This window comes from Lepus europaeus, chromosome 4 (assembly GCF_033115175.1).
Source record: "Lepus europaeus isolate LE1 chromosome 4, mLepTim1.pri, whole genome shotgun sequence".
Taxonomy (NCBI): domain Eukaryota; kingdom Metazoa; phylum Chordata; class Mammalia; order Lagomorpha; family Leporidae; genus Lepus; species Lepus europaeus.
This window is the reverse complement of record NC_084830.1, coordinates 119,997,375-120,023,405: the sequence shown is the minus strand read 5'-3', so window position 1 is coordinate 120,023,405 and position 26,031 is coordinate 119,997,375. Positions and strand designations below refer to the sequence as shown.

General features: G+C 46.9%; 1 protein-coding gene across 1 annotated transcript in view; it reads right to left on the bottom strand.

Annotated features, from left to right (window-relative positions):
* Window positions 1-26,031, bottom strand: part of ATP10B (ATPase phospholipid transporting 10B (putative)) — a 111,395-nt gene that overhangs the window by 32,204 nt on the left and 53,160 nt on the right. Inside the window, exons 8-13 of the mRNA XM_062189682.1 lie at window positions 23,520-23,772; window positions 21,862-22,100; window positions 10,215-10,406; window positions 8,153-8,753; window positions 5,024-5,133; window positions 2,200-2,326 (exon numbers count right to left, since the gene is read on the bottom strand). Of these exons, the coding sequence (XP_062045666.1) occupies window positions 2,200-2,326; window positions 5,024-5,133; window positions 8,153-8,753; window positions 10,215-10,406; window positions 21,862-22,100; window positions 23,520-23,772 (1,522 nt within the window). The remainder of the gene's footprint in view (window positions 1-2,199; window positions 2,327-5,023; window positions 5,134-8,152; window positions 8,754-10,214; window positions 10,407-21,861; window positions 22,101-23,519; window positions 23,773-26,031) is intronic.

Sequence of the window (26,031 nt, the reverse complement as noted above, 5' to 3'; positions counted from 1 at the left end):
AGACTGGGGGCAGCAGGATGAGGTTCAGGGCTGAGAGCTATGTTGGCGGCAGAGCAAGGGTGCAGAGGAGAGCTGGAGGTGGCCAGGGCCCGCCCAGCAGCAACAGCAGTGGCTAAGTGGACAGACTGAAATCTCTGCTCCACCAGGGATTCCAGCAGAACTAACAGAGACTCACGTCTTGGGATAATATTCTTGGAATGGAGCATGCAGGTTTATAATTTTAAAATGATCTACAGCTTTGCATCAACCCGGAAGAATATATACTCAGATACTGAGTAGTTGCAAAGTGATTAAGCAAAATAAATCTGCATTTAAATTAGGATTCATCTCAGACCACAGACAGACTAATGGTTCTCCATCTCACTCTGGGCAGGAGTGAGCCATTCTGTTTCTTTTAATAATCCAGAGTGATAATAGGTTGGCACAGCAGTTACATTGACTGCATATTGAAGAGATCATTTCATATTTTGAGATTTAGCATGAAGGCAATGCAGTTTTTTAGTGGCATGATGAAATATCTTCCCAGACCTCTCCTGTCCTTGCCCAGCCACCTTGAGGGGAGAGAAAAAGAGCCCCTCTCTTCCCAAATGTGCCTGTTTTCCATTTCAGTTCCAAAGATGCTGGTAAACAACCGCATAGAAAGTGATCGCTCGAGCCTCACTCTTCCAGGGTGAGCGTGGCAGCTGAGATCCTGAAGCTGATTTATATGACAGTGAGACAAGGGAGAGAGAGAGGAGGAAAACACATTTATTTGTGTGAATAAAGAGAAAATGAAACAGGAAGGTTGTGAATGCCTGTCCCAGCCACAGGAAGCCGACTGGTTCTGACAAGTGTTCTCTTGTAGCCATACAGCTGATGAACACTTTCTCACCTGTGGGGGGTGGGGGACCAGGCACACTAAGGGGATGACTGCTAGTGGCCTTATGCGTGTTGTATAGGATAGCTAAACTGATTTAGTAGGTCCAGCTTTAAGCGGATCTTGTGAGGCACCAAGCAAAGACCTCTATAGCCAAGGCACAGGGAGCAAAGGCTGAAGGAGGTAGGAACAAAGTCGCTTTCCCCCGATGCCAGCCATCCTGGCAAATCCCATTGCTACCTTGTTCGTGGAAAGGCATTGCCCTGACAACAGCCTGGCTGGGTGGCTTAAGGGGTTTGATGCATGTCAGGGATGGATGCAAGCTCCTGACAGGGCTGGAACTTGGCTTCATCCCCAGGTTAGTATTACCTCCCCCAGATGAAGGTGGGGTTTATGCCACATGGCCAGTCTATGCTGTTGGGGCAATGCCTCACCTAGATCTGTCTCCCAAAATGTGAGCAGTATTACCTCTGATAAATTTCCCTCCTACTAGCCCTCAGCAATGCTTTTTTTCCTGCAATAGAAATACACCCTGCCCCTTGCCAAGTCTTTCTGCCTCTTATCTTCCACCCAACCCACCTGTCTACCTTCTCTCCAGCAGCAGCCAGATTCACGTTTGAAAAGTGGAAATTGGTCTCTGCCTCTACCCTCTTCCCTCCAAGTCTAGCTTGTGATTGACATGACCCTTCACAATCTGGTTCCTTCTGATCTTTGTCATCTTCCATCATGTTTCCCCACACTCTGATCCAGCCACAGCAGAACTCTGTGACTGCAGCCAGTCCAAATTCTGGGCTCTGGGACCTTCCCTTGGCCTGGAATACCCTGCCCCATGGTAGGACTGGCTCCTCCTGTCTTTTCATTACCAGACTCTAGGCCCTCCTGTCTCCAGGGATAGATGGGTACTGCCTTTGCTCTTCCATCCCACTGGGCACAGCTTCCAGCCCAGCCTTCATCACACTCTGTTGAAAATACTTGCTTAATCCTCCACATCCTCACAAGAATTGGAGTTGTAGGAAAGCAGAGTTCGTGGCCCTTGTTCCTAGCATGCTACTTGGCACAGAGTAGGTGCTCCACAAACATTTGGATGACCAGAGAAGTGTGCTATTGGAGAAGGAGCCAAATTCACAGGCTTCTTCGAGCAAGGAGTACAGGAATGCTCTTGGGGCATCCTTAGGAAGCTCAGGTTGGGTATAGGCACAGCCATTTCTGCCAAGTACCTGGAAGGACACCCAGCAAAGGCTGCTAATTGAGACATATTTGTTAGCACTGTCAGAATCAGGGCCAAGGATTCCCTTGCAACTTGCAGCACTGCCTCTTTTGGTGGAATGTCTTATTTTTAGTACCGAGTAAGGTGAGTTGATTCTCCAGATGCTGTGCTGTCTCCATCAGAAGCTCCTCTCGGTTGTCAAGGGATGCCTCAGCCTCATGCCGGAAACTGGCCCATCTCTGGAAGTCCTCTTCGCTTATGACCTACAGGGCAGGAAGAGGCTCGTTAATAACCTGGGATGGAGCAGAAGGTAGAAACGCTCCTCTTCCTTCATCTGCAAGTGTTTGAACTTCACTACATCATTGGATGGGGCTTTCTCATTTTTTTTTTTGACAGGCAGAGTGGACAGTGAGAGAGAGAGACAGAGAGAAAGGTCTTCCTTTTCCGTTGGTTCACCCCACAATGGCCGCTGTGGCCGGTGCACAGCGCTGATCCGAAGGCAGGAGCCAGGTGCTTCTCCTGTTCTCCCATGGGGTGCAGGGCCCAAGCACTTGGGCCATCCTCCACTGCACTCCCTGGCCACAGCAGAGAGCTGGCCTGGAAGAGGGGCAACCGGGACAGGATCGGTGCCCCGACCAGGACTAGACCCCGGGGTGCCGGCACCACAGGTGGAGGATTAACCTAGTGAGCCGCGGCACCAGCCACTCATTTATTTTTAAAAAATAGATTTTTATTTATGAGAGAGAGAGAGAGAGAGAGAGAGAGAGATCTTCTATCCATTAGTTTTCTCCCTACATTGCTGTAACGTCTGGGGCTGGATCAAGACTAGCACCAGGCCAGGAGCCTCAGCTGGGTATCATACAGGGGTGGCAGGGGACCACTTCTTTCTGAGGAACATAGCAGAGAGCTCGATCAGAAGAGGAGCAGCCTGGAGTTGAACCAGCACTCATATAGCATGCTGGTATCACAGGTGGTGGCTTAACCCACTGCACTGCAACGCTCAGCTGTTTTTTTAATGCATGAATCAATGAAGGATTTATCTTTATGTTTCAAAATCATCCAATGTCTGTTGAGTCACCACTCGACTCAGGTTACTGGAGATGGTAAGATAGACAACGTTCCTGGATGCTTGGAATGTAAAAATGATTCAAGTAAATAATTTCTAGGAGTGCTTCGAGCACAATGAAAAGGTGATGTCATGGAGTGTCACAGAGCAGTATAAGGTAACAGGGGAGAGGGCTGCTGGTTTTGATGTGCAAGTCAGTGAGAGGATGACATGCAAGCTAAGCTCTGCAGATGAGCAAGGGGCAGGCACGGGGAAGAGCAAGTGCAGAGTCTGTGCCACAGCAATGCAGCTGGTCTTCGTGGATACATCACTTGGTAGAAGGATGGCAAGGGTTGGAAATGAGGCCAGCAAAGAAGGCAGCAGCCAGATCTTGTGTTGTCTGTAGAATACTCCCCCAGGCCGGTTGTCAGAAATGTGGAGGTGCCCACTGAGCCAGCAGAAACCAACGAAGGCCATCTCGTCTTCCCTGGGCTCTCCTAGCACTTTCAGGTCCTTCTGTTGAACAACTCTTTTGTCCAAGCATCACCTAGTTCTAGAGTCTATCTGGGTAGCCCTGTAGGGAATCCAGGAGGGGACACAGAGAGGCCTTTTGCCTCTGAGAAGTGCCTAGGCCATTAGGGGAGGCCAGATATCCACAAGTAACTCCAATGGAAAATCGAAGGTGGTGAGGGTGTAATTGCTGGGCACAGTAAGCACTTAACATTGGCCCAAGCACTTTGTATGGTTATCTCAGTTAATTTCCATGACAACTGTGTGAAGTATGGAGCATTATCACCTTTTTGGGGGTGGGGGAGAGGAAAGAAGTCAACATTATTTTTAATTGAGAGGCAGAGATGGGGCTTGCTCCTATCCTCTGATTCACTCCTCAAAACCCTCCAATAGCCAGGAGTAGGCTGAAGCTGGGGGCCAGGAATTCAGTGCAGGTCCCCTCTGTTGCTAGAGCCATCACCTCCCGTGGGTAGGAAGCTAGAATTGAGCATAGAGCTGGGACTCAAACCCGGGCGTTGTGATATGGGATGCGAGCATCACCACTAGCACCTTAACTTCTAGGCCCACGTCTGCCTCACTTTCGTGCCACCTCACAAATAACACCGAGAAAGAAGAAACTTGCTCAAGGTTAGTGGTGAGACGGGGACTGTACCGAGGTGGGTCTGGCTTTAGAGTGGTTGTTACGGATCTGGAAACGTCACTGAGCACCATGAAAGAGATCAAGAGCCCTGGGCACTGATGGTAGTGAAGCCACTTCTAGTCATCTAGAAATACATGTCTACCATAGCACCTCTCTGGGGCTTCAGGTGCCTCAATAGATGCCCGTCTTGCTAGCCTCTCCCATGCAGGCTGCAGGGGCAAAGGTAATCTACGTGGCTACAGAGGCGCCAGGGGTCATGGAACGAGGTGGGAGGGACAGTGGACCACTGCAGAGCACAGCTGAGTGTATCCCTCTTCCAGGGAGTCAGCTGACCTATGACTGTAGCTGATGCCAGGCTCAGTTCCTCCAGGTTTTCATGAGAAACCACGAATCTAAGTTTCATATAAATACACAGGAGCCCCCTCCCCCAATTCCCAAATTGAAGTCTGAGCAAATAACATGAAATTTAAAAGGCTAGGTTGAAGGCAAACATAGAGACCATTACTTTATGAGTTCCAGCTTACCTATTACATGCACAATGAAAAGCAGGAAATGACAAAGCCACACCGATAGGGGACCTTGCTGTTCAGATTTCTACTCCAGCAAAACTGTCAAAGGCATGGGTTTCTGTAGTCAGTCACCATAGCTGATCTCGAAAATATTCAAACAACCAGCACTCAAGGACTCAGAAAACCCGGACGCAGGGCTAAGGCTACTGAGCTACTTCACAGTGCCCTGAGCGCTCCTGGAGGCACGCGTCCTTACCTTTTTGGCGATGCACAGCGTGCGGAGGCCGTCTCTCGCATACATGTCCAGGTGCCTTTGGGTCCGCGCTCGGATTTTCTTCAGCTTCTTCTCCACCTCAGTGTCAGTCACTGCCAAACAGTCATTGTCCCCCATGAGGCCATGTATGGACGCTTAGGGGTCCCCATCCCCCGCTGACTCCATGTGCTTCACACTAGGGCTCCCTTTCTAGCTTTCCTGGCTGGCAGGCTGGCAGGGAAGGTGAGGACTCCAGGAGCTTTAAAATCTGCCCTCGACATCTTCTCAGAATCCTAGCTGGAGAAAAACACTATGGAAGGAACAGAGGTGGTCTCCGGTATCTCCCGGACACCCTCTTGCATGAGAATCACGTGGGAACTTAGAGAAGTTCTGGTCCAGTTGGAGCCTGCTTGAATCAGGAGCTCCTTGCTGTTTCCTAAGGTGTTTTCTACGAAGTGAGCTCAGCCCAACTTTGAAAACTGCTCTCTAGGTTGCAGCCTCTCCATCATCCTCTCTGTCAACTTGTATCAAGTTAAGCCCCAAGACAGCTACAAAGCTTGATCTCATTAGCCAAGTTCTTCACGGTATTGTTTGCTGAGTTAGGCTTACTTTCCATACGAGAGATGGTCTCAGAAAAAAATGTTTGCATTTTCTATAAATCTAGTGTGAAAGGTATTTCTATGTACTTTTCTTATAATCCCCTTTGTGGATCTCTCCATAATAAATTTCTCCCAGAAGTAATTTGTCATCTTCTCTTGAAATTTTAGTACTTTTATCTACCAGATAATAAGAATTTTTCAGTCTGGGTTGGCTGGTGTGGGGCAGGATTGATGCCATCAGTACTTCCTTTATCTAAGCTGTCAGACACCACTTATCAATGGCGGCATCTTAAACAAGGGCACTTCAAAGAGTGCATGGAAAAAGCAAAGAGAAATTCATCGTGGTGCAGTGTTTACTAAATCCATGTGAGGTTTTCTGAGGCATGGTCCATGAGATTGCTCAGAAAGCTGAACTTGAGCCAGGCTCCAGAATCCTCCTTTCCCAGGGTTAGATTAAGATTTTTTGAGGGTGGGCATTTGGCATGGTGACTAAGACACCCCTTGATATCTGCCTCGGTTCAATTCCTAGCTCCCACTCCTGATCACAGTTTCCTACTAGTGCACACCCTAGGTGACAGCAGGGGATGGCTCAGGTAATTGGGTCCCTGATACACACATGGGAGATGAGGACTGAGTTTATGGCTCCTGGCTTTGGCTTGGTGCAGGTCTCGCTATTGCAGGTATTTGGGGAGTGAATCAGCAGCACGTGGGAGATATCCATCTCTGTCTTAGGTTCACATTCACAAACAAAAGATTTTTAGAGATCCTAAGTACTGCAAAGAATTGTGCCTCTCCCCTATCCCTGCATGTAATGCAGAATTTATATTATGTACACTTAAGATCTATTTATTTGAAAGGCAAGGTTACAGAGAGAGACAGAGATGCCTCCCATCTGCTGGTTCACTTCTGAATTGGCCACAACAGTTAAGGCTGGGCCACAAAAGCCAAGAGACTGGAGCTCCATCCAAGTCTCCCATGTGAGTAGAAGAGGCCCAAGTACTGGCCATCTTCTGCTGCTTTCCCAGGCTCCTTTGCAGGGAGCTGGATCAAAAGTAGAGCAGCTAGGGTTTGAACCGGCAGAGCTCCTGTGGGATGCTGGCATCACATGTGGCAACTTAACCCACTGCAGCACAAAGCCAGCCCCCAGAGCATAATTCTTAGCAGTAGGATGAGTATAAGCAGTTCTAGCCAGAGCTCTGATTTTATCCATGATACTACTTTAAGGTTGCTTTTATATAAAAATCCTTTCCAAGGTTATTTTCTCTTTGTTTGGTTACTTTGAATTTCCTGGTGCCTCAGGCACTGTCTTTGTGCACTGCCTTCTTGGGCACTATTTATTTACAACATTTTATTTTCAGACACCAGCTTCTAAGATTCAATCCTTTTGTCTTCCACTTGTAAGCCTTTGGGTTTATATTTTTGCTTGGGCTGCCAGGAACCCCAGAATCAAATTCAATGTTTCAACCCCATAAATGTACTAAACATGAAGTTATTTTTTCTTTCCCTTTCAAAGTTGTGCTCCTCAAGTTTTACATGTACATCGTACAGGCATATGTGCCTTTTATTGGAAGCATCTCTGCTGCAGTTTGCAATCAGGTAGGGAACAAATAATGAAACGTCTCCAGGGTAGCTTGGTTGGCTGCTTCCTGGGGATACAGTGCCATGGCTCCCTACACTCAGAGGCATGAAGCCACTAGTCTGCCAGAGTCTGGGGACGAAGAGAACTAATTAACTCCCTTCCCATTCTAAACACTCATCAGTCCCCATGAACCTCTTGGCCCTGATCCACAGCTGATAATGCACGAGGCACAGGGCTGCCTGGGCAATTCAAAAGCTTGGCTAGAATCTACTATCCTGGGAGAATCATAGTCCCATAACTGTCTTCTCCTTGTTAGCAGTCAGGAAGCGTCTGCACACTAATTCATGCTGCTCCAAAATTGGACAGTGATATGTAGGGACTTGGGGACATTTTTCTGGCTCATTGCAAGTTTATGAAAATCCATCTGGGGGAGGCTTTGGGAAAGGATGATGAAGAGGGACACCTGAGGCTTCCCAGAGTGCACTGAGCCCAGGGCAGAATTCTGGCAGCAGGAAAGACCTGTGAGCTGGGATTTAGGGTACCTGGGTCAGGGAACTGACAATGGATTGCCGCCTCCCCTCTCCTAAATCGCTTCTCTTGCTAGCGTGAGTTGGCTTCTCTCCAATCTGAGGAGTTAGGACCACAATGTGTTCCAAGGGATATTAATGGATGTTCTGATACAAAAAAATTGCTTGTGGATATTCAATTTTAAAATGAGTTTTGCAAACTAGGGTCAAGAAAGTTCAAGAGGTTTCTCTACTCCAAGACTGTTCACCATCTGAAATATGTTGATGGGCACTGCGATTCTCCAGGTCAAGCAGGTCTACGATGCAGCCCAGTTTGAGGAGAGCATCTGGGGGGCCTCTGCTTCAGGTGGGGACTGCTGGATGAGAGCTCCTCCCTGCCACCTCCCTCCCCCCCCAACTCCTGGAGCCCCGGTGTGACAGGACTCACCACAGGCTGGGTCTTCCAGCAGGTCCATGATGACCGAGTCGGCGCCCTTGGTGTAGATGACGATCTCACCAGTCAATGGGTGTCTCACGACCACGGACATTCTCTTCCTGACAGAGTCGAAGCCCAGGGTGCAGAGGAGGTCAAAAGTGAGACAGGTGCCCTGGGGCAGGCGCACGGTCACCTGCTCAGGTGTCCGAGACACCAGTGTGAAGCTGTAGGCATGGGCAGCGTGCACCAGGGCTGCCTCATCAGGGCTCTCGGCCTCGTAACAAAGCTCAGGCTGGGCCAGGCCTCTGGCTGGAGCCTCTGGCACCTCCTCCATTGAGGCGCCTGACCCAGACCCCAGGATGTCACCCTGGTCCCATGCACTGCTCCTGTAGCCACCATCGGTAGAGTAGCCTCCACTGCACACAGATGCATCATCTCTCTCATCTGAGTCTGTGGTGGGCGCGGTGGCCCCCAAACTCTCACCCAGGTCTGTGTCGGAGGGTGCGGTAGAGGAGAATGACTGGCTGAGGCTTAATAGCTTCAGTCTCTGGAACAGCTGCTGAATCTTCTCCAAGGACATGCCCAGAGCCTTGGATGAGGGTGCCATGGTGACCTAGTGATCAAAGGAACAAACTAGAATGTGACTGTCAGTGTTGGATGTAATGTCAAACTGTCTAAGGCAGAATATGAAGGTAACTTTGCAGTAAGCACAGTATTTGGGTCTTCTGTGATCATGGACAAGGTCTCTCCTCCACAGACCTCAGTGTATCCACTCATAAAATGAGGGAGTAAGGTCAGAGTCCAGTTTTCTTCTGGCTCTGACACTCTGTGTTCTTTATCCTCTATCTTTTGCTTATCCCTCTCTGACCATGGCTAAAGGAAAAAACAAAATCAAAGACCCCACAGTAAGAGTCCACAATCCCCAAACCCTACCACAGCTTTCTCTGCTTTAGCTTTGCATGCACTATGTCATTTCATTCTCCCAACAAGCTTATGGGATGCTATCACTATTCTGACTTCTGAGTGAGGAAGCTGAGGCCCCACGGTTATGTGAATGAGCTGTGTGGGCTCAGTGTGCAGGCAGGAGAACTGGGACTCAGATCTGGCTCTGCCTGATGCTAGGAATCGGGCTCATCATCTATTTACTGGCTACAGCACCCTCACGTGCTTGAGAATCCTGAGTTCAATGCTGGCCTTCTCCCCTATGCCCAGGTAATTCTTCAGATAATGCTTCCTGCCTCTATCTTCTCCCTGAAGCCTTCTGATGACCTGGTGACTTCTCAGTGGCTGAAGTGACTTTCCAGGGTGGTTTGGATATGGGCACAGTAAGGGGAGGTTCTCCTTGAGTACCTGGTGAATTCTTTTTCCTTGGTTTTGTAGCTACAAGTTGTACTACCTAATTATTCTCATCGATGACTCACAAGGGAACTTGGCTCAGCGTCTGGATAATTGAAGATAAATCTCCCTTGAGTAGATTTCAGAGTTTAACTTCACATAATGACCATCCAGCTGCATTGCTTTCATGGGGAGAACATCATACACTGTGTTAATTATTTTTTAACCCTTACAGAAAAGAACCAATCTGTATGGCATTGCTTGGAGGCAGTATGGAGTCACACAGATGGTTCTGTTGTGTATGAACCATATTCCCTTTGCTAAATAATCAAGCTTTTTGAGCCACCATTTCTTCCCTTACTGAATCCAAAGACATTGCCCCTAGGGCTGCTGGGTTGTAAGGATAAACGATAACGCAGGTCAAGTGTTGGGTATGGTGCCTAGCACATAGCCAAGTACTCAGTAAATATGGACTCTTATTAGGTCTTCTGGAGACACAGAGGCAAGGTTTGAGAGCTCCAGGGAGCTCAACTATAATTTTTCCCATTTTATTTCAAAATAGGAAGCAGATCTAGAAAGGACAGGACACCTACTCAGGGTCTCACAAGGATGAAATGGTATCACTGACTGGGACCTAAATGTCATCTCTCCCTGATCAAGGCTTTTCCCCTCATCCCTATGCTGCCTTCTTCTTTTCCTTTAACCTCACCCCCTGCCCTAAATCATCACGGGTCCTTACCCTCTGCCTGGGTTCTGTGGTTGTGGACACCATGACGGAGTTGCAGATAGTTAGGGCAAGGAAGAAGTCGGCTATGGAGGAAGCGGTAGAGATGGAAGGCTTGGCAGGTCTGGTGTTTGACAAGGTCTCCAGCCACAGGGCAGCATCTCGCACCTTGGTAAGTAAGTGTTTATCTGGGGTCACATCTTTTTCCTGGAAAATAAAGGCCTGAGTCAGAGTTTCTCCTGAAGGGATGGGGAAAGAAGGCCCTGCCAGCAGATTCTTCGCATGTCTGGCACAGGATGGCGCAGTCTTCCCTGAAGTCTTGCATGTTTCATTCTCTCACAGGCCTGTCCATTGTCGACTCTGATTTGATTACTTCCTGTTGCTGGAACCCATGTGTCTATAAGCTGCCAGGTTCTGGCAATTCTTCGCTTCCAGGGTCTTCCCCTCATCTCCACACTGCTCACCCACCTGCCTGCCCATTTCTGCTGTTGTCAGCCATACTTAGACACTCCAGCTTGCATCTTGGAGTTCTGTGCAAGGCTCTAAGCAGGGATGAGAGGCTTTCTTTGGCCAAGGGCTATTTGGATATTTTTGACGTGATTTGTGGGCCCTATATCATCATCAAATTAAAAACTGGCCTGCTGTAGATGTACTGAATTTTAAGATCTGTTTACAGTTGCAATAGAAGGGCCAGACCAAATGATTTCGTGAGCCTTATATGGCTTGTGGGCCAGATGTTCTGTACCCCTGCTGCAAACCAACATTGCTGCCTCTGGTCTCCTTTCCTTCTACCCTATCATGTGTATTACCTGTACAGTCTTCCTAAAATTATTTTCCTCATGGTGCTCTTGACCTCAAAAGGCCTTTGGCACGTCTCTGTTGTCATCACATTAAATTCACCTGGCATCTAGAATCTTCCACGGTATGCATTTGTGTTCTTGATGTCTATCACTTCTCAACCTGTACCCTAAGCTAAGGTTGGAGGTCTCTTTACTGCCTCATGGGTGTATGCTGTCTCCAACTTTTATTAAAAATCTTCTCCTGCCTACCAAGCTCTGGTCTAGACCTCAGTAACAACAGTAAATCCTACCTGTCCATAGATCTTATCCAGCTCACTGTTAATTCTGTCTTCTGAGCCACAAGAGCAGATTCTGGAGCTCAGAATGTCCACAGGCATCAGACGTGTAAGGTGAATGAGGAAAAGTGAATTAAAGCACAGGTGAGGACATTATGAGGTAGTGCAAACTGTGAGATCTGCAAAGTCCTCTGCTTTCTAGAGGGTGGTGACTGCTCTGCCTCATGAAGTGCCCCAATGCTGGTCCAGATTGCCAAACCTCCTGATGCCTCAAGGTACATTAGAGATAACGAGTGACCTGCTTCTAGTTTCTCTCACTGTCTGGGCTGGATCTGACACAGGACTTTCTAGAAGTTGCAGCTTGAACCATCCCTTTGGAACTTACTACATATAGGCCTACAAGGAACTATGTATTTCCTCTTGTCCTGGCTCCATCATCTTTATCCTGGGAACTCAGAGTTTGAAGAACAAGAGACAAATAGAATGGAAATGGTGGTGGCAACTGTATGGTGATCAACTTTGCTTACCACCCTGCTGCCGTAATGCTGTGATCTATATTTTCAATTAGCTTTTCTTATGCCCATGCTTAATCTCTATAGCACTAAAGCTATAGCCTCTGAGATCAAGCTTGAGTTTCTCCTGCATTTCCATTTTTTAGAGCTCTAATTTCAACATGGTCTGAAGAGGAAGCTCAGTACCAGCTCTCAACAATTAGGTACGGCAAAAGACCACCTGCAAAGCAGCTTCCATGCAATTCCTTTTCTCTAATGTTCGAGTTCACAGTTAAGTTAAAATTTAGCACAGAGTCTTTGTTGTAAAAGACAAACTGAAGGCATTTTGATTGATTTGTGCAGGATGAAGACTGAGTACCAAATGATTTTTACAAATCAGAGTCCAAGTTGAAATGAAAAAGAAAAAGTGTTGGATGGGCATTTGAGCAGTTCAGAAGCTTCTGGGGATGTATTGCCTATGGGAGTGCCTGCGTTCAAGTCCAGTGCTGCTTCCTGCTAATGTGAACCCTGGGAGGCAGCCAATGATGACTCAAGTACTTGGGTCCCTACCACCCCTGAGAGACCTGGATTGAGCTTCTGGCTTCTGGCTTCACCTAATCCAGCCCAACACTGGCTGTTGTGGGTATTTGAGTGAGAGAACCAGGGAACAGAAGATCTGTCTTTCTGTCTCTCTGCCTTTCAAATAAAATAAAAGGAAAATGGCATGGGCAAAGGTCCTCAGACTCTATCTTCTCTGACTACCAAATACAGTGATCCTAGAAGTCTGATTCTGTCCTCCCTGGGGCTGCTGGTGCAGGCAAGGGAGATGGGAGGAAACCCAGACAAATTTTGAAATCCATGCACTTTTTCATCATCATTTTTCCATGAACATTTTGAAGACTGTGCATATGCATGAATTTCAAATTTCTATTTTCCCATGAACTCGTACTTTCCAAAAAGAAGAAGAATACTGGTAAAACTGCATCAAATCTGCATTTCCTTCTTTTGCCTTGTAAGCGATGGTTAACCATCCACACCATGTGGTGTCATTATTGTCAGCAAGTTGAGGCAGGTGGGGTGCTTAGATTATCCATCCTCTCTGCCATTGCAAACTTCACAACAGGAGTGCCATGTGTGAACCCATGTGTGAATCTTGTCCTACCTTCCCAAGTAATGACATTTATACGACCTCACCAGATTCTCACAGTGCCACGTTGAGATGAAACATCCTAACTTAATTGAACCCAGAGAGCTGGATCGATTTGGCCGAGAGCACCAGTGATTTGGCATAAAGCCAGAATTAGAGATGAGTCTCCTGGGCTCTTAGTTCAGGGTTTCTCCTTTCCATGGTCATGGTAAAGCACTGTATTAATGCTCTCCTGCAAACTCCTTTAACCAAGTCTCAGGGCCCCTGTGGTGCCTGCCATCAGTTTACCATTTTTGCTCAAGGAGCCTTGAACTCCTCTTCACATAGTATTTCTTATGTTCTGAGCGTATCCACTAACTCACTGCCTTCCTCTAGCAACATTATCCTCTCCATGCTCTCTGTATTTCAGATGAGAAAACTGATGTCCAGAAAAGTTAAACAGCTTGCTCAAGCTTACACAGTGAGAAGGAGAAGGACTCCTTCAGCTTATCACAGGGAGTCCGACTCCGAAATCCCTGCTCTTAACCACGCTCTTAACCACGCATCATCAGACAACATCCTCCATGAAAAGGAAGTGGCTTTTGAGACTTGCTGACAGCCAGCATCTTTAGTGCCTGGCATCCCAACACAACAGATGGACTTGTATATGAAATCCTTGAGACTCCAAAGACAGTCCATGAGATTATAAAACAGATATTTGGAGACTCTTTCAGAATACAGATTTCCTTGTTTCTTTGGGATGTGTGGAGGGGAGGTGGCAAGTTCATGAATGGGTTGCAACTGACCCTTATCACAGATATCCAGAGTGAGGGAACAAACTTGGAGGCCATCAAAGCCCAATCCCCCATTTTCCTGATGGTGAAACCCAGTGCCAGAGAACAGGGAAGAGAACTGCGTGGTTTGGCACATGGACTTGGGTCACCTGGGGCACTTCTGTACCATCGGATTCCCAGCCTCTAAGCACATAATGCTTTGCTCCAAGCTATCATCGCATATTTGCAAATGGTGATACAGTTAAGATGACTTAATGGTTATGTGTCCTGTGTCCACTTCTCCTAAAGCCTCTCAAAGCCATGAAGGCACAGACTGTCTCTGATGTGTCCCTGGTGCCTGGCATATTTCAGGCATTCAATAATCTTGTTGACACTGTTTGCCAGGATACTACCCCACATTACTACTGATTAACTTTGGCATTTCTTAGTGAAACTATCCATTAGTATATTCCACACAATCATTCAGCAAGAGCACGAAAAACCAGTCTCCTTTGCAAAGGGCCTGGTTCTCTAAAGCACTGGCAGAGGGCCCATCTTGCAAGTGCCAGGAGCAGATGTCAGTTTCTACAGTAACCTCCTACCCCCCACCCCCACTGCCTGCCTCCACAGGGCAAAGTTCTTCACGGTTCCTGGTTCCTTTTGATCCAGCCCACTGTGTGGCCCATTAACATTTACGACCTTGGAACCTAGAGTACCTAAAAAGGAAGCGGGGCCTTCCCCCACTGCCAGCCCTCCAGTCACAGTATTTCTCTGAAGGAAAAGAAACAAATTCATGGGGCCACCAGTTTCTCCCAATTAGAGCTTTGTGGTAGGCACTCAGCTGGTTGGATTTCTATCAACTATAGCCTGTACACAACTCACACAACCCTGCTGTGACAAAGGCGGGCTCTGAGCTCACACTATTCCCCTCAAGGGTCCTGTTATTCCTGTTGCACTGCACTTACTGAGATCTCTGCTAAGTGCTTTCCTGTACCTCATCTAATCTGAACGGCATTGACGGAGTCATTGCCCTCCTTCCTTTTTCATTATGAGGCAAATGAAGCTCAGTGAAGTTCATAACTTATCCAAGGTCACAGTCACAAGTGATGTGCTGGGCCTCAAACCCAATTCTGCCTCAATTCTTTTTTTTTTTTTTTCAAGTTCTTTTTTTTTTTTTTTTCACAGATAGAGTTAGAAAGTAAGAGAGAGACAGAGAAAAAGGTCTTCCTTCCGTTGGTTCACCCCCAAGTGGCCGCTACAGCCGGAGCTATGCCGATCCGAAGCCAGGAGCCAGGTGCCTCCTCCCAGTCTCCCATGCAGGTGCAGGTGCCTTGGGCTATCCTCCACTGCCCTCCTGAACCACAGCAGAGAGCTGCACTGGAAGAGGAGCAACCGGGACTAGAACCCAGCGCCCATATGGGATGCCGGCACTGCACACGCAGGATCAACCAAGTGAGCCGTGGTGCTGGTCCTTCTGCCTCAACTCTTAAATACTATGCCAGAAATTCTCATTCTTTGATGTGCACTCCAATCAATGGGTGATTTATGAAGATGCAGCCCGTCTGGGGAGGGGGCCTGGAATCTGCCTTTTAGCCAAGCTCACAAACCATGCTTGTACTGTTGGCTTGTACAGTTGTAGAAGCAAATGTCTGTGCTACTGAGCTTGCCCTATTTTGTTTCGGGCTCTTTCTGACTGGGAAAAGCAGGCTAGGTTTAGCTTTCTCCTCTCAGTTTTGATGATTCCCCCAAGTTCACATTGGTGAACATCAGTGATTGGGTGCAGGCAATGGTTTGTCACCATGGGAATCCACAGAGTCAATGGTAGAAACGGACAGAAACTGCGTGCCTGGACCAGGAAGAAAACCTTTTGTGACGTGGATCCTCCTCTGACTCCATCTCCTTCACCTCTTCCTGACTCGTACGTTTCATCCCAGCTACTCTCAAGAATACGTAGTCTGTTCTGCTTGCACCAAATGTTTCCTCCTGCAACAAGCGATGTTTGCCCACAGGGTGGTCCTCTCATGCCCCTGGCTAACCTTAAATAGTGCGGAAAGTTTGATTTAGACACTGACCCTGCAGATCTTTCAGGCTCTTACTGGACATCGGTACCCACTGTCCTAGCACAGAGCACTGTCTTACAGTCACTGGTATTCTTGTTCTTTCATTGGGCCATAAGCTCCTAAAATGCAATCCCTGTTAGACTTTACATTCCCAGAGTCTAACAGTATATGCAGTAGAATTGATGCTTGTAAAATGTTTGTTGACTGAATAAATGAAAAGTTATTCTAAAGAAACAGACACTGAGCATGCACAGAAATGGCAAAGGTGCGAGGAAGCAGATCCTTCTATTTGCTGTTGGTGACCATCTCAACCAGACCATCTCTTGGGAAGAACCAATCCAAAGTAAAAATGCACGTACTGTCCTCAGCCATTTACTAACCATGTCTCAGACCTGAAACAGTAGGAAAAGTAACACTCCTATTCACAGATGATGATCCCACACATTCTATTAGCCATCTAAAAGGACAAGGAGCTGCTGACTATCTATCCATCTATCTACTGACAGCAAACATTCTTGTTAGGTTACAAAGAAGAAAAAAAGCAAAGTCCGAAACAGCGTGTAGGTAAGCTTCCATCTGGGTACAGGGTGTGTTTGTGGGTATAGCGTACTTGATGCTAACGTGTGGGTGAGACACTTCTGGGAAGGATACACCTTAAACTGCTGTCACGGCCAGCGCTGAGTGATGAGGGATGAGGAGGGACACTGACTTGCCATCATTTTCTCTTTGGTTCCTATCGATGGCTTAACATTGTGGTTGTACTGATATCATGGAAACGGACGTTCCTGGTTGCTGGGGGAGATGGAGGCTGCAGGTTGTTTTTTTACCCAGGGCAGGGATGCTTTGGCCCTAGCTGAGGTTGTGGATTTGATAACATTTGGTTTGGATGAAGACCCGGGAAAACTCGGTGCTTGCAAATGTTCACACGAACAGAAGCACCTAGATCATTAGGATCCAAATTTTCCTACATGGGACATCAGCCCAAGGGAAAACACTCAGTGGCCAAGCAAGAAGGGTGTCTTCCAGATGTTGCCACCCCTTGAAAACAGTGTCACTGTATCTGTGTGTTCCCACCTTTGGGAGCCTGGGGACCAAGGGAAGCACAGCCAAGACAGGGTTCCTCTGTCGCTGGCCTGTGAGGTCCTGTCATTTGCAGGCAGATTCTGTGTGCTTGGCTGCTTCCATCAGGACACTTATCTACCCTTCCAGTGGGAGTGTGTGTATGTGGGCCACCTGACCAATCTGGAGTGACTGCGAGTGCTGCATAAATCCCTTCCAAACAAAGAAAGGCAGGCCAAGGTGAAGGAAGGGAGGCAGAGGGCCAGCGCCACCTCCTTCCCTCCTCTCTAACGCAGTCTCTCTGGGGGAGTGAGGGGCACGCCTACAGAAGGCAGTGGTGGTCAAGTTTGGAGAGGTGCAGCTGGCCCCAGTGCAAACTTTACAATTAGGAACATAGTCTTTGGTCTGATGGTTCTAGAAAATATTTTGCAAGTGCTGCCTCTAAACAAACACCTCTGAAGTCTTGGCTGCTTACATCTATAATAGTCCATCTGCCAGGACTATTATACTTTGGCTCAGCACCCACAATTTTCAGAAGTATATTATCTGCACCTTAAAGGCACCGAGTTTATAACAGGCAATTAGGTGATAAGGACTGATGCTTCCTTGTTTTTGTAGTCAAAGAAGAAAACCCAGCTTTGGTGGTTGCTGCTACTGTGATTCTTGTTTTACATTTCACTTGAAGTGCCAAAGAAACCAACAACTGGATTCTTTGAACTGTGGTGGAACATTCTGCCTCCACCTGGCAGGATGAGGGGTTCAGGCTCTGACAGAGTTCACAGGGAGAATGTAGTGAACAGGTGGATGCAATAGACCAGCAGACCAGTCCAGGTGCCAAGTGGGCAGGTGGAGGGAGGCACCATAGGCAGGTGGAAGAGGGGCAAGCTTAGAGGGCCTGCCAGGCATGAGTGGGCCTGAGAAATCTACTTGGATCTAACTCCAGCCAGAGTTACTTTATGAGTTGAGTAAGAATCTTTTAAAGGAGCACAAATCATCCCCCCTATGCCAACCCCTTCCCTGCTAAAGAAGGTGACTATTTAATGGGCCAAATGCAGACAGTTCCCTGGTGGCCTGATGGCTTCCAAGAAGAGGGCCTCAATCTTGGCCACTCACTCAAATCATCAGCAATAAAAATAGAATGCTCACGACCCTTCTCTACCCTGACCAATTACAGCAGAATCTCAGGAAAGAGTTCAACCACTGCATTTTATGAAAACTCCCTGCTTCTCAATGCCATTGGAAATGTGAACATCTGTCCAAGGAGGACAGCTTCCCTACAGAAAGATCATTTAAAATCTCTGCTAGTTATCTGTGTCTAAAACACAGGGTTTTGGGGCTGGTGCTGTGGCATAGTAGGCTAAGCCTCCACCTGTGGCACCAGCACCCAATATGGGCGCTGATTCAAGTCCCTGCTGCTCCCCTTCCCTTCCAGGTCTCTGCTTATGACCTGGGAGAGCAGCAGAAGATGGCCCAAGTGCTTGGGCTCCTGCACCCGCGTGGAAGACCCTGAAGAAGCTCCTGGTTTCCTATTGGCCCTGCTCCAGCTGTCGCGACCATTTGAGAAGCAAACCAGTGGATGGTGGACGGAGGACCTCTCTTTCTCTTTCCCTCCCCCTCTAACTCTGCCTCTCAAATAAATAGGTAAAATCTTAAAAACAAAACAAAACAAAACAAGGCTTTAAGAATGAAATCCTCCAAATAAAGCCCAAGCAGAACAGTCATCATCTTGATGATGGGGAGCTGAGACTCCCAGTTCAGGAAGCTGACCACAGTCACAGAGCCGATTCACAGCAGCGCCGAGACCCCACATGTGCCTAATATGTAGCTGGAAGGAATCTTGCCGTTCATCACAACCTTGTAGTTTGACTCATAGGACAGCCTGGGGAGAATTGTGGGGGATAAAAAGAGGCTTAATGTGTTCTTTAAGGTTTCTCAGCAAATGAGTAGCAGAGCTGAAACCAGAACCAGCATTTCCTGACTCTCGGTACAATGTCCTCCCAGACGACTCTCCAAGGATACTTTTGTCTCATTAACCCCACACTTTTAAGTGACCTGATTATACAGAAGTACACGGCTCATAAAGAGAACACGTCATCATCCCCACCTGCCAGGCAGCAAGAATTGCATCTTATTCTACGTGTCAATTTCCTTATTGCTCCAGAGTGAACATAGTAAAAGCTTGCCTTTGCACCTGGCAGCCTGGGCACAACAATGAGTCCAGGATCTGGAGACAGCCTGGGGTGTGTGTGTCTCCCAGTGACCATCAGCTACAGGCCCTGCAGCAAAGTTCCATTGCCTGGCTCGGGGCTGCAGTTTTTCTGGGCTACTCAGATTTGTCAGGCTGAGCAAGGGGCAGTTTTGGGTACCCAGCTGAGATCCACACAGGAAAGCTTCCTTTTTTCTCTCCCTTGTGTGGTGGGGAAGAAATTCTCAGGCATGTGGGATGCTCATAATATTTGGAATTGGAAGATTCCAAGAGACACATAGAATCTAATGCCTAAAAATAATTAATTTTAATTATTTAAGTACAGAGATAGGAAAGAAGCCTTACATTAAGAAGGGGCAGGATTAAATTAGAGAAAGAGTTGACAAATGTGTGTGTCCTGTTGTTATATCACTTGGGAAAATCCAACAGGAAAAAAAAAATCTACAAAAATTCTTCCCAAAGGCATCTATGGATGGTTTCTCTTCCATGTTTATGAGGATTCTGCATCTTTACACCTTGTTCTAGTTTTATCTTTGCTGATGTTGTACTTCTGTGTGGGACAATAACTTGACAGAGTTAACTTTGTGCTCACCCAAAGTTAAATGAGTAACAACCCAGAATCGACTTGTGGTCAGAAAACACCGTCCTGAATCTGAATACCAGATAGCAAATGAAAATGCTTTTGATACCAGGTTAAAAAAGCGTAGAATCTACAATTGGTATGTACTATGATTACAAAAAACACTTGAATATACATAGCTATGTGTGTTTATTTGGATGGGGGTTATGAAAGACTGAAAGGAAACTGATCCAAAGGATCAGTTTAAAAAAAACAAAAAACAAAAACCTTTTTTTCATTTATGCATTTGAAAGGAAGAGCAACAGAGAAAGAGGGAAAGACACAGAGATCTTCCAAGTGTTGGATCAGTCCTTAAATATTTGCAACAGCCTGGTCTTGGCCAGGTAGAAGCCAGGAGCCAGGGATTCCATCCTGGTCTCCCACATAGGTAGCAATGGCCAGAGTACTTGGGTCATCTTTTTGCTGCTTTCCCAGGTGCATAACCAGGATGCTGGATCAGAAGGGGAGCAGCCAGGACTTGAACTGGCACTCCAATATGGGATGCTGGCACTGCGAGCAGTGGCTTACCCTTCTATGCTGTAACACCCAGGCCCTCCCTCTCCCCCCATAAAATCCCTACTTTCCTATCAATGGGATAAGAGTACTTTCGGGACCATCTGTTTGTGTCCCTTTTTCAAGATGGAGAAGGAAGGCAGTGGGGCATGAGTGTTTGGAACAGCAGTTAAGTGGTTAAGACTCTACTTGGAAAGTCTGCATCCCGTTTTGGAGCGCCTCAGTTCCTAGCTCCACTTCCAATGCTAGCTTCCCTAATGTTATGCACCTTGGTAGATAGCAAGTGGTGGCTTCAATATTTGGGTCCCTGCCACCTACCTGGGAGATAGGATTGAGTTCTCAGCTCCTGGCTTGGGCAGTTCTCAGCCCTGACTATTGTGGACATTTGGGGAGTCAACCAGCGGATAAAAGATCTGTCTGTCTCTGTCTCTCAGCCTTAAGAAAAGAGAGAGAGAGAGAGAGCGAGCGAGCGAGTGCGAGAGCGCTGAGCCCCTTTGTCCTTTTCTGGAAGTGTGCAAGATTCTGGAAGTTTCTAGGAGCTGGCACTGTGGCGCAATATGTTAATCCTCTGCCTACGATGCTGGCATCCCATATGGGTGCTGGTTCTAGTCCCGGCTGCTCCTCTTCCAATGCAGCCCTCTGCTGTGGCCTGGGAAAGCAGTAAAAGGTGGCCCGAGTGCTTGGGCCCCTGCACCTGTATTGGAGACTAGAAGAAGCTCCTGGCTCCTGGCTCAGGATCAGCACAGCTCTGGCTGTTGTGGCCATTTGGGGAGTGAACCATTGGATGGAAGGCCTTTCTTTCTGTCTCTCCCTCTCACTGTCTGTAACTCTCTCTCAAATAAATAAATAGAATTTTTTTTTTTTAAAGATTCTAGAAGTTCCTAGATGACATCTTTTCAAGTTCCCTGGAGAAAGAGCACATGTCGAGAAAAGAATGGGACAGCAATCAGAAGGCTCAGTTCATGCCTTTACTCTGGGAAAGACCATGTAATCTTGGGAAAGGAGCCCAGTGTCTTCACTGGGTGCTTACTGATGGCTGCCTTAATGGAAGCATGAAGGGACTGGAATGCAGAAGCCCCAAATCAAAGTCGCCAACTCACGTGCCCACAGGGACAGGGAGTTAACCTAAAGGAATTAAGTGGGCTGGGTCATTCTGATAGTTTTTGCTTCCTAACCATTTAAGACTTATTTCTGATTACCTCCAAAAAATATACTCTCTCATTTTTCTTTAAACTCATAAGCCTTGCAGCCTTATCTTTTGTCTATTCAATTTAGAAAAACATGGGCATAACAAATATTTGTCTCTCTGGGCTCTCTAACTGGACAAACATGCACAATGAGCAGGCTGCTGGCTCTCAACTCGTGGTAGGGATCTGCAGAAAAGGCGGGGGCTCTGATGGAACGGAGCCTGCATGCCCAGTGTTGGGAGCATTGCCTCTGACTAAAGCCCATTACTGCTATAAGGAAATGCCAGTGGAGTGCAGACAATTTTAAAAGAGAAGCCAGAAATTCTATATTTAAGTAAAATCTCCTGATTTCTAAACACCGACCATGTCAAAACGACAAGAATTGTGTATGTTAACCAAGCACCCTTGGACACTCCACGTAAGGCCAAGGACTGCCGCTTGGAGAGCTCTCCAGGGTGTATCAGTGTTTTCTGTTTCACATCCCAGCGCTCTCTGCCCTTGTTTCCCCACCTCGAGACACTTAAAATTCAGAGAGGAAAAGGCAGGGACTTACTATGGAGCTGCTGAAGGCCACAGGAGGCTGTGAGCTTTCACGGCGTCCCACAGACTTCTGTCGGGAATGGCCCTGGATGGGCACCCGGGCACTCTGGCTCCTCCTTAGAGGCTGGGCACCTCCTTGGCTTCTCATTGTTGCTGGACCCTGGGCCCATCTGGCTGGGAAAGACAGGCACTGGTACTGGGTCCATTCTTCACTGTCTGAGTCCAGCTCCTTTGGAGTCTCCAGTCGCTTGGCTGCAAGAAAGGAGTATTGTTATTGCACCAGCCATAACTGGGTTGGGTCATAGCTGTAGAGAATTTAGGGATGGGAGTGAGAACATGGAAAAGCCCATGGTGCTCTGAAAAATGGGCCTCTGGGCTACCAATACTGGAGAAAGAGGGGTACAACTGGATCTCACATGTTCAAATACTGGCTCTGCTGTTTACTGGTTGTATGACTTTGTGTTTGACTTAACTTGTACCTCTAATTTCCTCAGCTCAAGGTTTTCAAAAAGTACCTAACTTGAAAGGTTGTTTTTGAAGATTTAATGATGTGTGGTGTTAAAATGCTTAGCTTACCCTAGGTAATGGAAGCTGTTATTATTATTAAAAAGAGATCAGAAGCTTCCATGCAAATGGTGATCTCTATGGCAAAGGGGATAGGGCTGCTTATAATAGTTCTTGCTTTTCTTTCTTCATTCCTCCCACCTCAAAGAATGAATGCTATTGTCTTTAGAATTTCTTTTTGTATTTACAAAGTGTGTGTATGGGGGTGGGGTGCAGTGGCTGAGGGAATCAGGTTAGTTTTATAGGCCACATTCAATCCCTAACTGTCCAGGCAGCTTGCAGTTCTATCTTGTAAATCAAAACTTTGCATTAGGGAAAATGCAAGAGATTAATTAGCATGGAAGACATTTTCTGGATGTGTCAATTCTGGCCATGTGCCCAGTCCTAGATCTTCCTTGACATGTCAGGGAAAGTGACCTAAGAAACTCATCCTTGACTGTGTAACTGGCATACAATGGAACTCCATCCTGTCCATTCCTGACATTAAAGATCCTGTATCGTAAATGGTACCAGGCAAAGATCAACTGGAGGGCTACTAAATTGAAGTTCCGGGGTAAGAAGAATAGCACCAATTTGCCAAAACAAAACAAAACTAAAACAAACAAAAAAACACACAGAATACTGGAAGCAAGTTGCCAAAATGTCCCACACCCTCTAAGGGAGCCAGGATAATGTCTTTTCTTTCCTCTCTCTCAGGAGAGGACATTTGCTTTTTTTTTTTTTTTTTTTTTTTGCTTTTTTGACAGGCAGAGTGGATAGTGAGAGAGAGAGACAGAGAGAAAGGTCTTCCTTTTGCCGTTGGTTCACCCTCCAATGGCCGCTGCAGCCGGCGCATCGTGCTGATCCGAAGCCAGGAGCCAGATGCTTCTCCTGGTCTCCCACACGGGTGCAGGGCCCAGGGACTTGGGCCATCCTCCACTGCCTTCCCGGGCCATAGCAGAGAGCTGGCCTGGAAGAGGGGCTACCGGGATAGAATCCGGCACCCCAACCGGGACTAGAACCCGGTGTGCCGGCGCCGCAAGGCGGAGGATTAGCCTGTTAAGCCACGGCGCCGGCCTGACATTTGCTTTTAGAAAGAGGGGTAAAGGCCCTTGGGAATACTTATACCGTTTTCTTGGTGACAGTACTCGCTGCCCATGATGGTGCAACGCCGGAACACCATCTTGTTCTCCGTTAGGGTCCCTGTCTTGTCAGAGAAGATGTACTGGATCTGGCCCAGGTCCTCAGTGATGTTGAGGGCTCGACACTGAATGGACATATCTGCCTCTTCATCGTACAGGTCAAGGTCATTGTGTAGAAAGAACACTTGCCCAATCTTCACCAGCTCAATGGATACGTATAAAGAGATCGGGATCAGCACCTGCGGGGAGATGAGTTCAGAAACAGGTGGATACCCCACCTTAGGATCCTCACTAGTGGAGAGCAAATGTATTTAATGCAGAGCAGAGGTCAGTTCACAGGAAGGACTGTTTCTGGGAAAATAAAGATCAACGACTTCATGGCTCCCTTGGAATTCTTGGGGAGATCTGGAAAGGAGATATGACTTCTTTAACCATACTTAGTACTCACTACTGGTTATTTAATGAGTGAGCTGGAAGCAAGGGAGGGTGGTTTAGCATCTCTGGCCAGAGTCCACTAAACCCCCTCAGATCTCTGTTGCTCCCAAGGACCACCACTCACTTTTCCCCTTGGACCCACTGCTGATTATTTTTCACTCAATGCTTAGTGTGAAGGGCATTTTAACAGGTTATTATTCACATTATCTTTTTTTTTAAAGGCTTTAAAAAGTTTTTAATAGTTTTGGGGTAATCTGTGCAAGTAGAATACAACTCAGAAAGGTGGTGGTGGGGGAGGCACATATAGTGAAATGTCAGTTTCTCTCTTTTTTCTTGTTCTAAGCCACTGTTTACCCTCGTAGAGAAAACCACTATTAATAATATTCTGTGTATTCTTCAAGAGATAAACTATTCTTTTTTCTTTTTAGTTAAAACAGTAGCTTACTGTTATACATTTTGTTTTCCTAACATTTTATATTGGAGGTTGTTTGATATTTATATGTAGAAAGCCACTTCATTCTTTATTTATTTATTTTTTGTGAGTCTCATGCTCTAACTTAAGGATGTACCATGATTTATTTAATCAGTCTATTATCCATAGACATTTCGGCTTTTCCAAAATTTTGCTGTTACAAACAATATAACAATGAAATCCTTGTACATAGATAATTTTGTGTGAATATATTTGTGAGGTAATTTCTAGAAGAAAATTAAAAAAAAAAATACCGGCAGGGCCAGCACTGTGGTATAGTGAGTAAAGCCGCCGCCTGAAGTACCAGCATCCCATATGGGTGCCGATTCGAGTCCTGGCTGCTCCACCTCCAATCTAGCTCTCTGCTATTTTTTTTTTTTTTACTTTCTTATTTATTTATGTATTTATTTATTTTTTATTTCATAAATGTGAATTTACAAAGTGCAACTTTTGTATTGTTGTGGCTCCCCCCCCCCCAACACATTATCTTTTATTTCCACATTCACATCAACTTTTTGAAGCTCCCTCATATTTCTCAAGTACTTGCTGTATGTCAGACACTGTTCTCAGTCCTGGAAATGCAAATGAGCAAAGTGAAATCCCTGATCTTGAAGAACTCACATTCCAGCAAAAGTCAACAACAAACAAGTATATATTGAAGGGTGTTAAGTCTCATGACCAAGTAAGAAAGTAAAAAAGGTGGAGAGAGATGGCTGGAAGGAACTCATATAAACCGCAACCTTTGAGCGAGACATGAAGACGTGAGGGTGGGAGTGGCGAGGTTATCATGGGAGGAGCCTTCTTGGCAGAGGGAAAGGCCAGGAAAAGGTGGGGCAGGGGGCCAGACTGGGCGTTAGAGTCAGGGCGCAGGCCTTTCACGTGAGTGAAGATGGGGAAGAGAGGTAACAGCACACTCAGGGACAAAGTCAAGGTCTAGGTCACTTCCAGCCTCATCAGCCTGGATAAGGACTTTGATTTCACTTTGTGTTCTGTGTGGAAGAAGGCTAGGTTCTGATTCACATTTTGAAAGGATTATTCTTGGCCAGCGCCACAGCTCGATAGGCTAATCCTCTGCCTGTGGCGCCGGCGCCCCAGGTTCTAGTCCTGGTTGGGGTGCTGGATTCTGTCCCGGTTGCTCCTCTTCCAGGCCAGCTCTCTGCTGTGGCCCAGAAGTGCAGTGGAGGATGGCCCAAGTGCTTGGGCCCTGCACCCGCATGGGAAACCTGGAGGAAGCACCTGGCTCCTGGCTTCGCATGGGTGTAATGTGCTGGCCGTAGTGGCCATTTGGGGGGTGAACCAATGGAAAAAGGAGGACCTTTCTCTCTAACTCTGCCTGTAAAAAAATAAAAATAAAAAAAGGATTATTCTGTTTGATGAATGAACAAATGAATGAATTAAAATGGTTCACCCATCAGAGGGCAATGAAATAGCCTCAAATACAACAAAAATCTAATGCAAATGGAGTTTCATCAAGACAAGATGATGACTTCTCTCATCCTTCCACTGACTGTATTTTCCTATACAGCATGAAGATGTTCGTCATCATCTTGTTATCCATTACTGCCTCACATTTGGTAGGGGTTCTCCATTT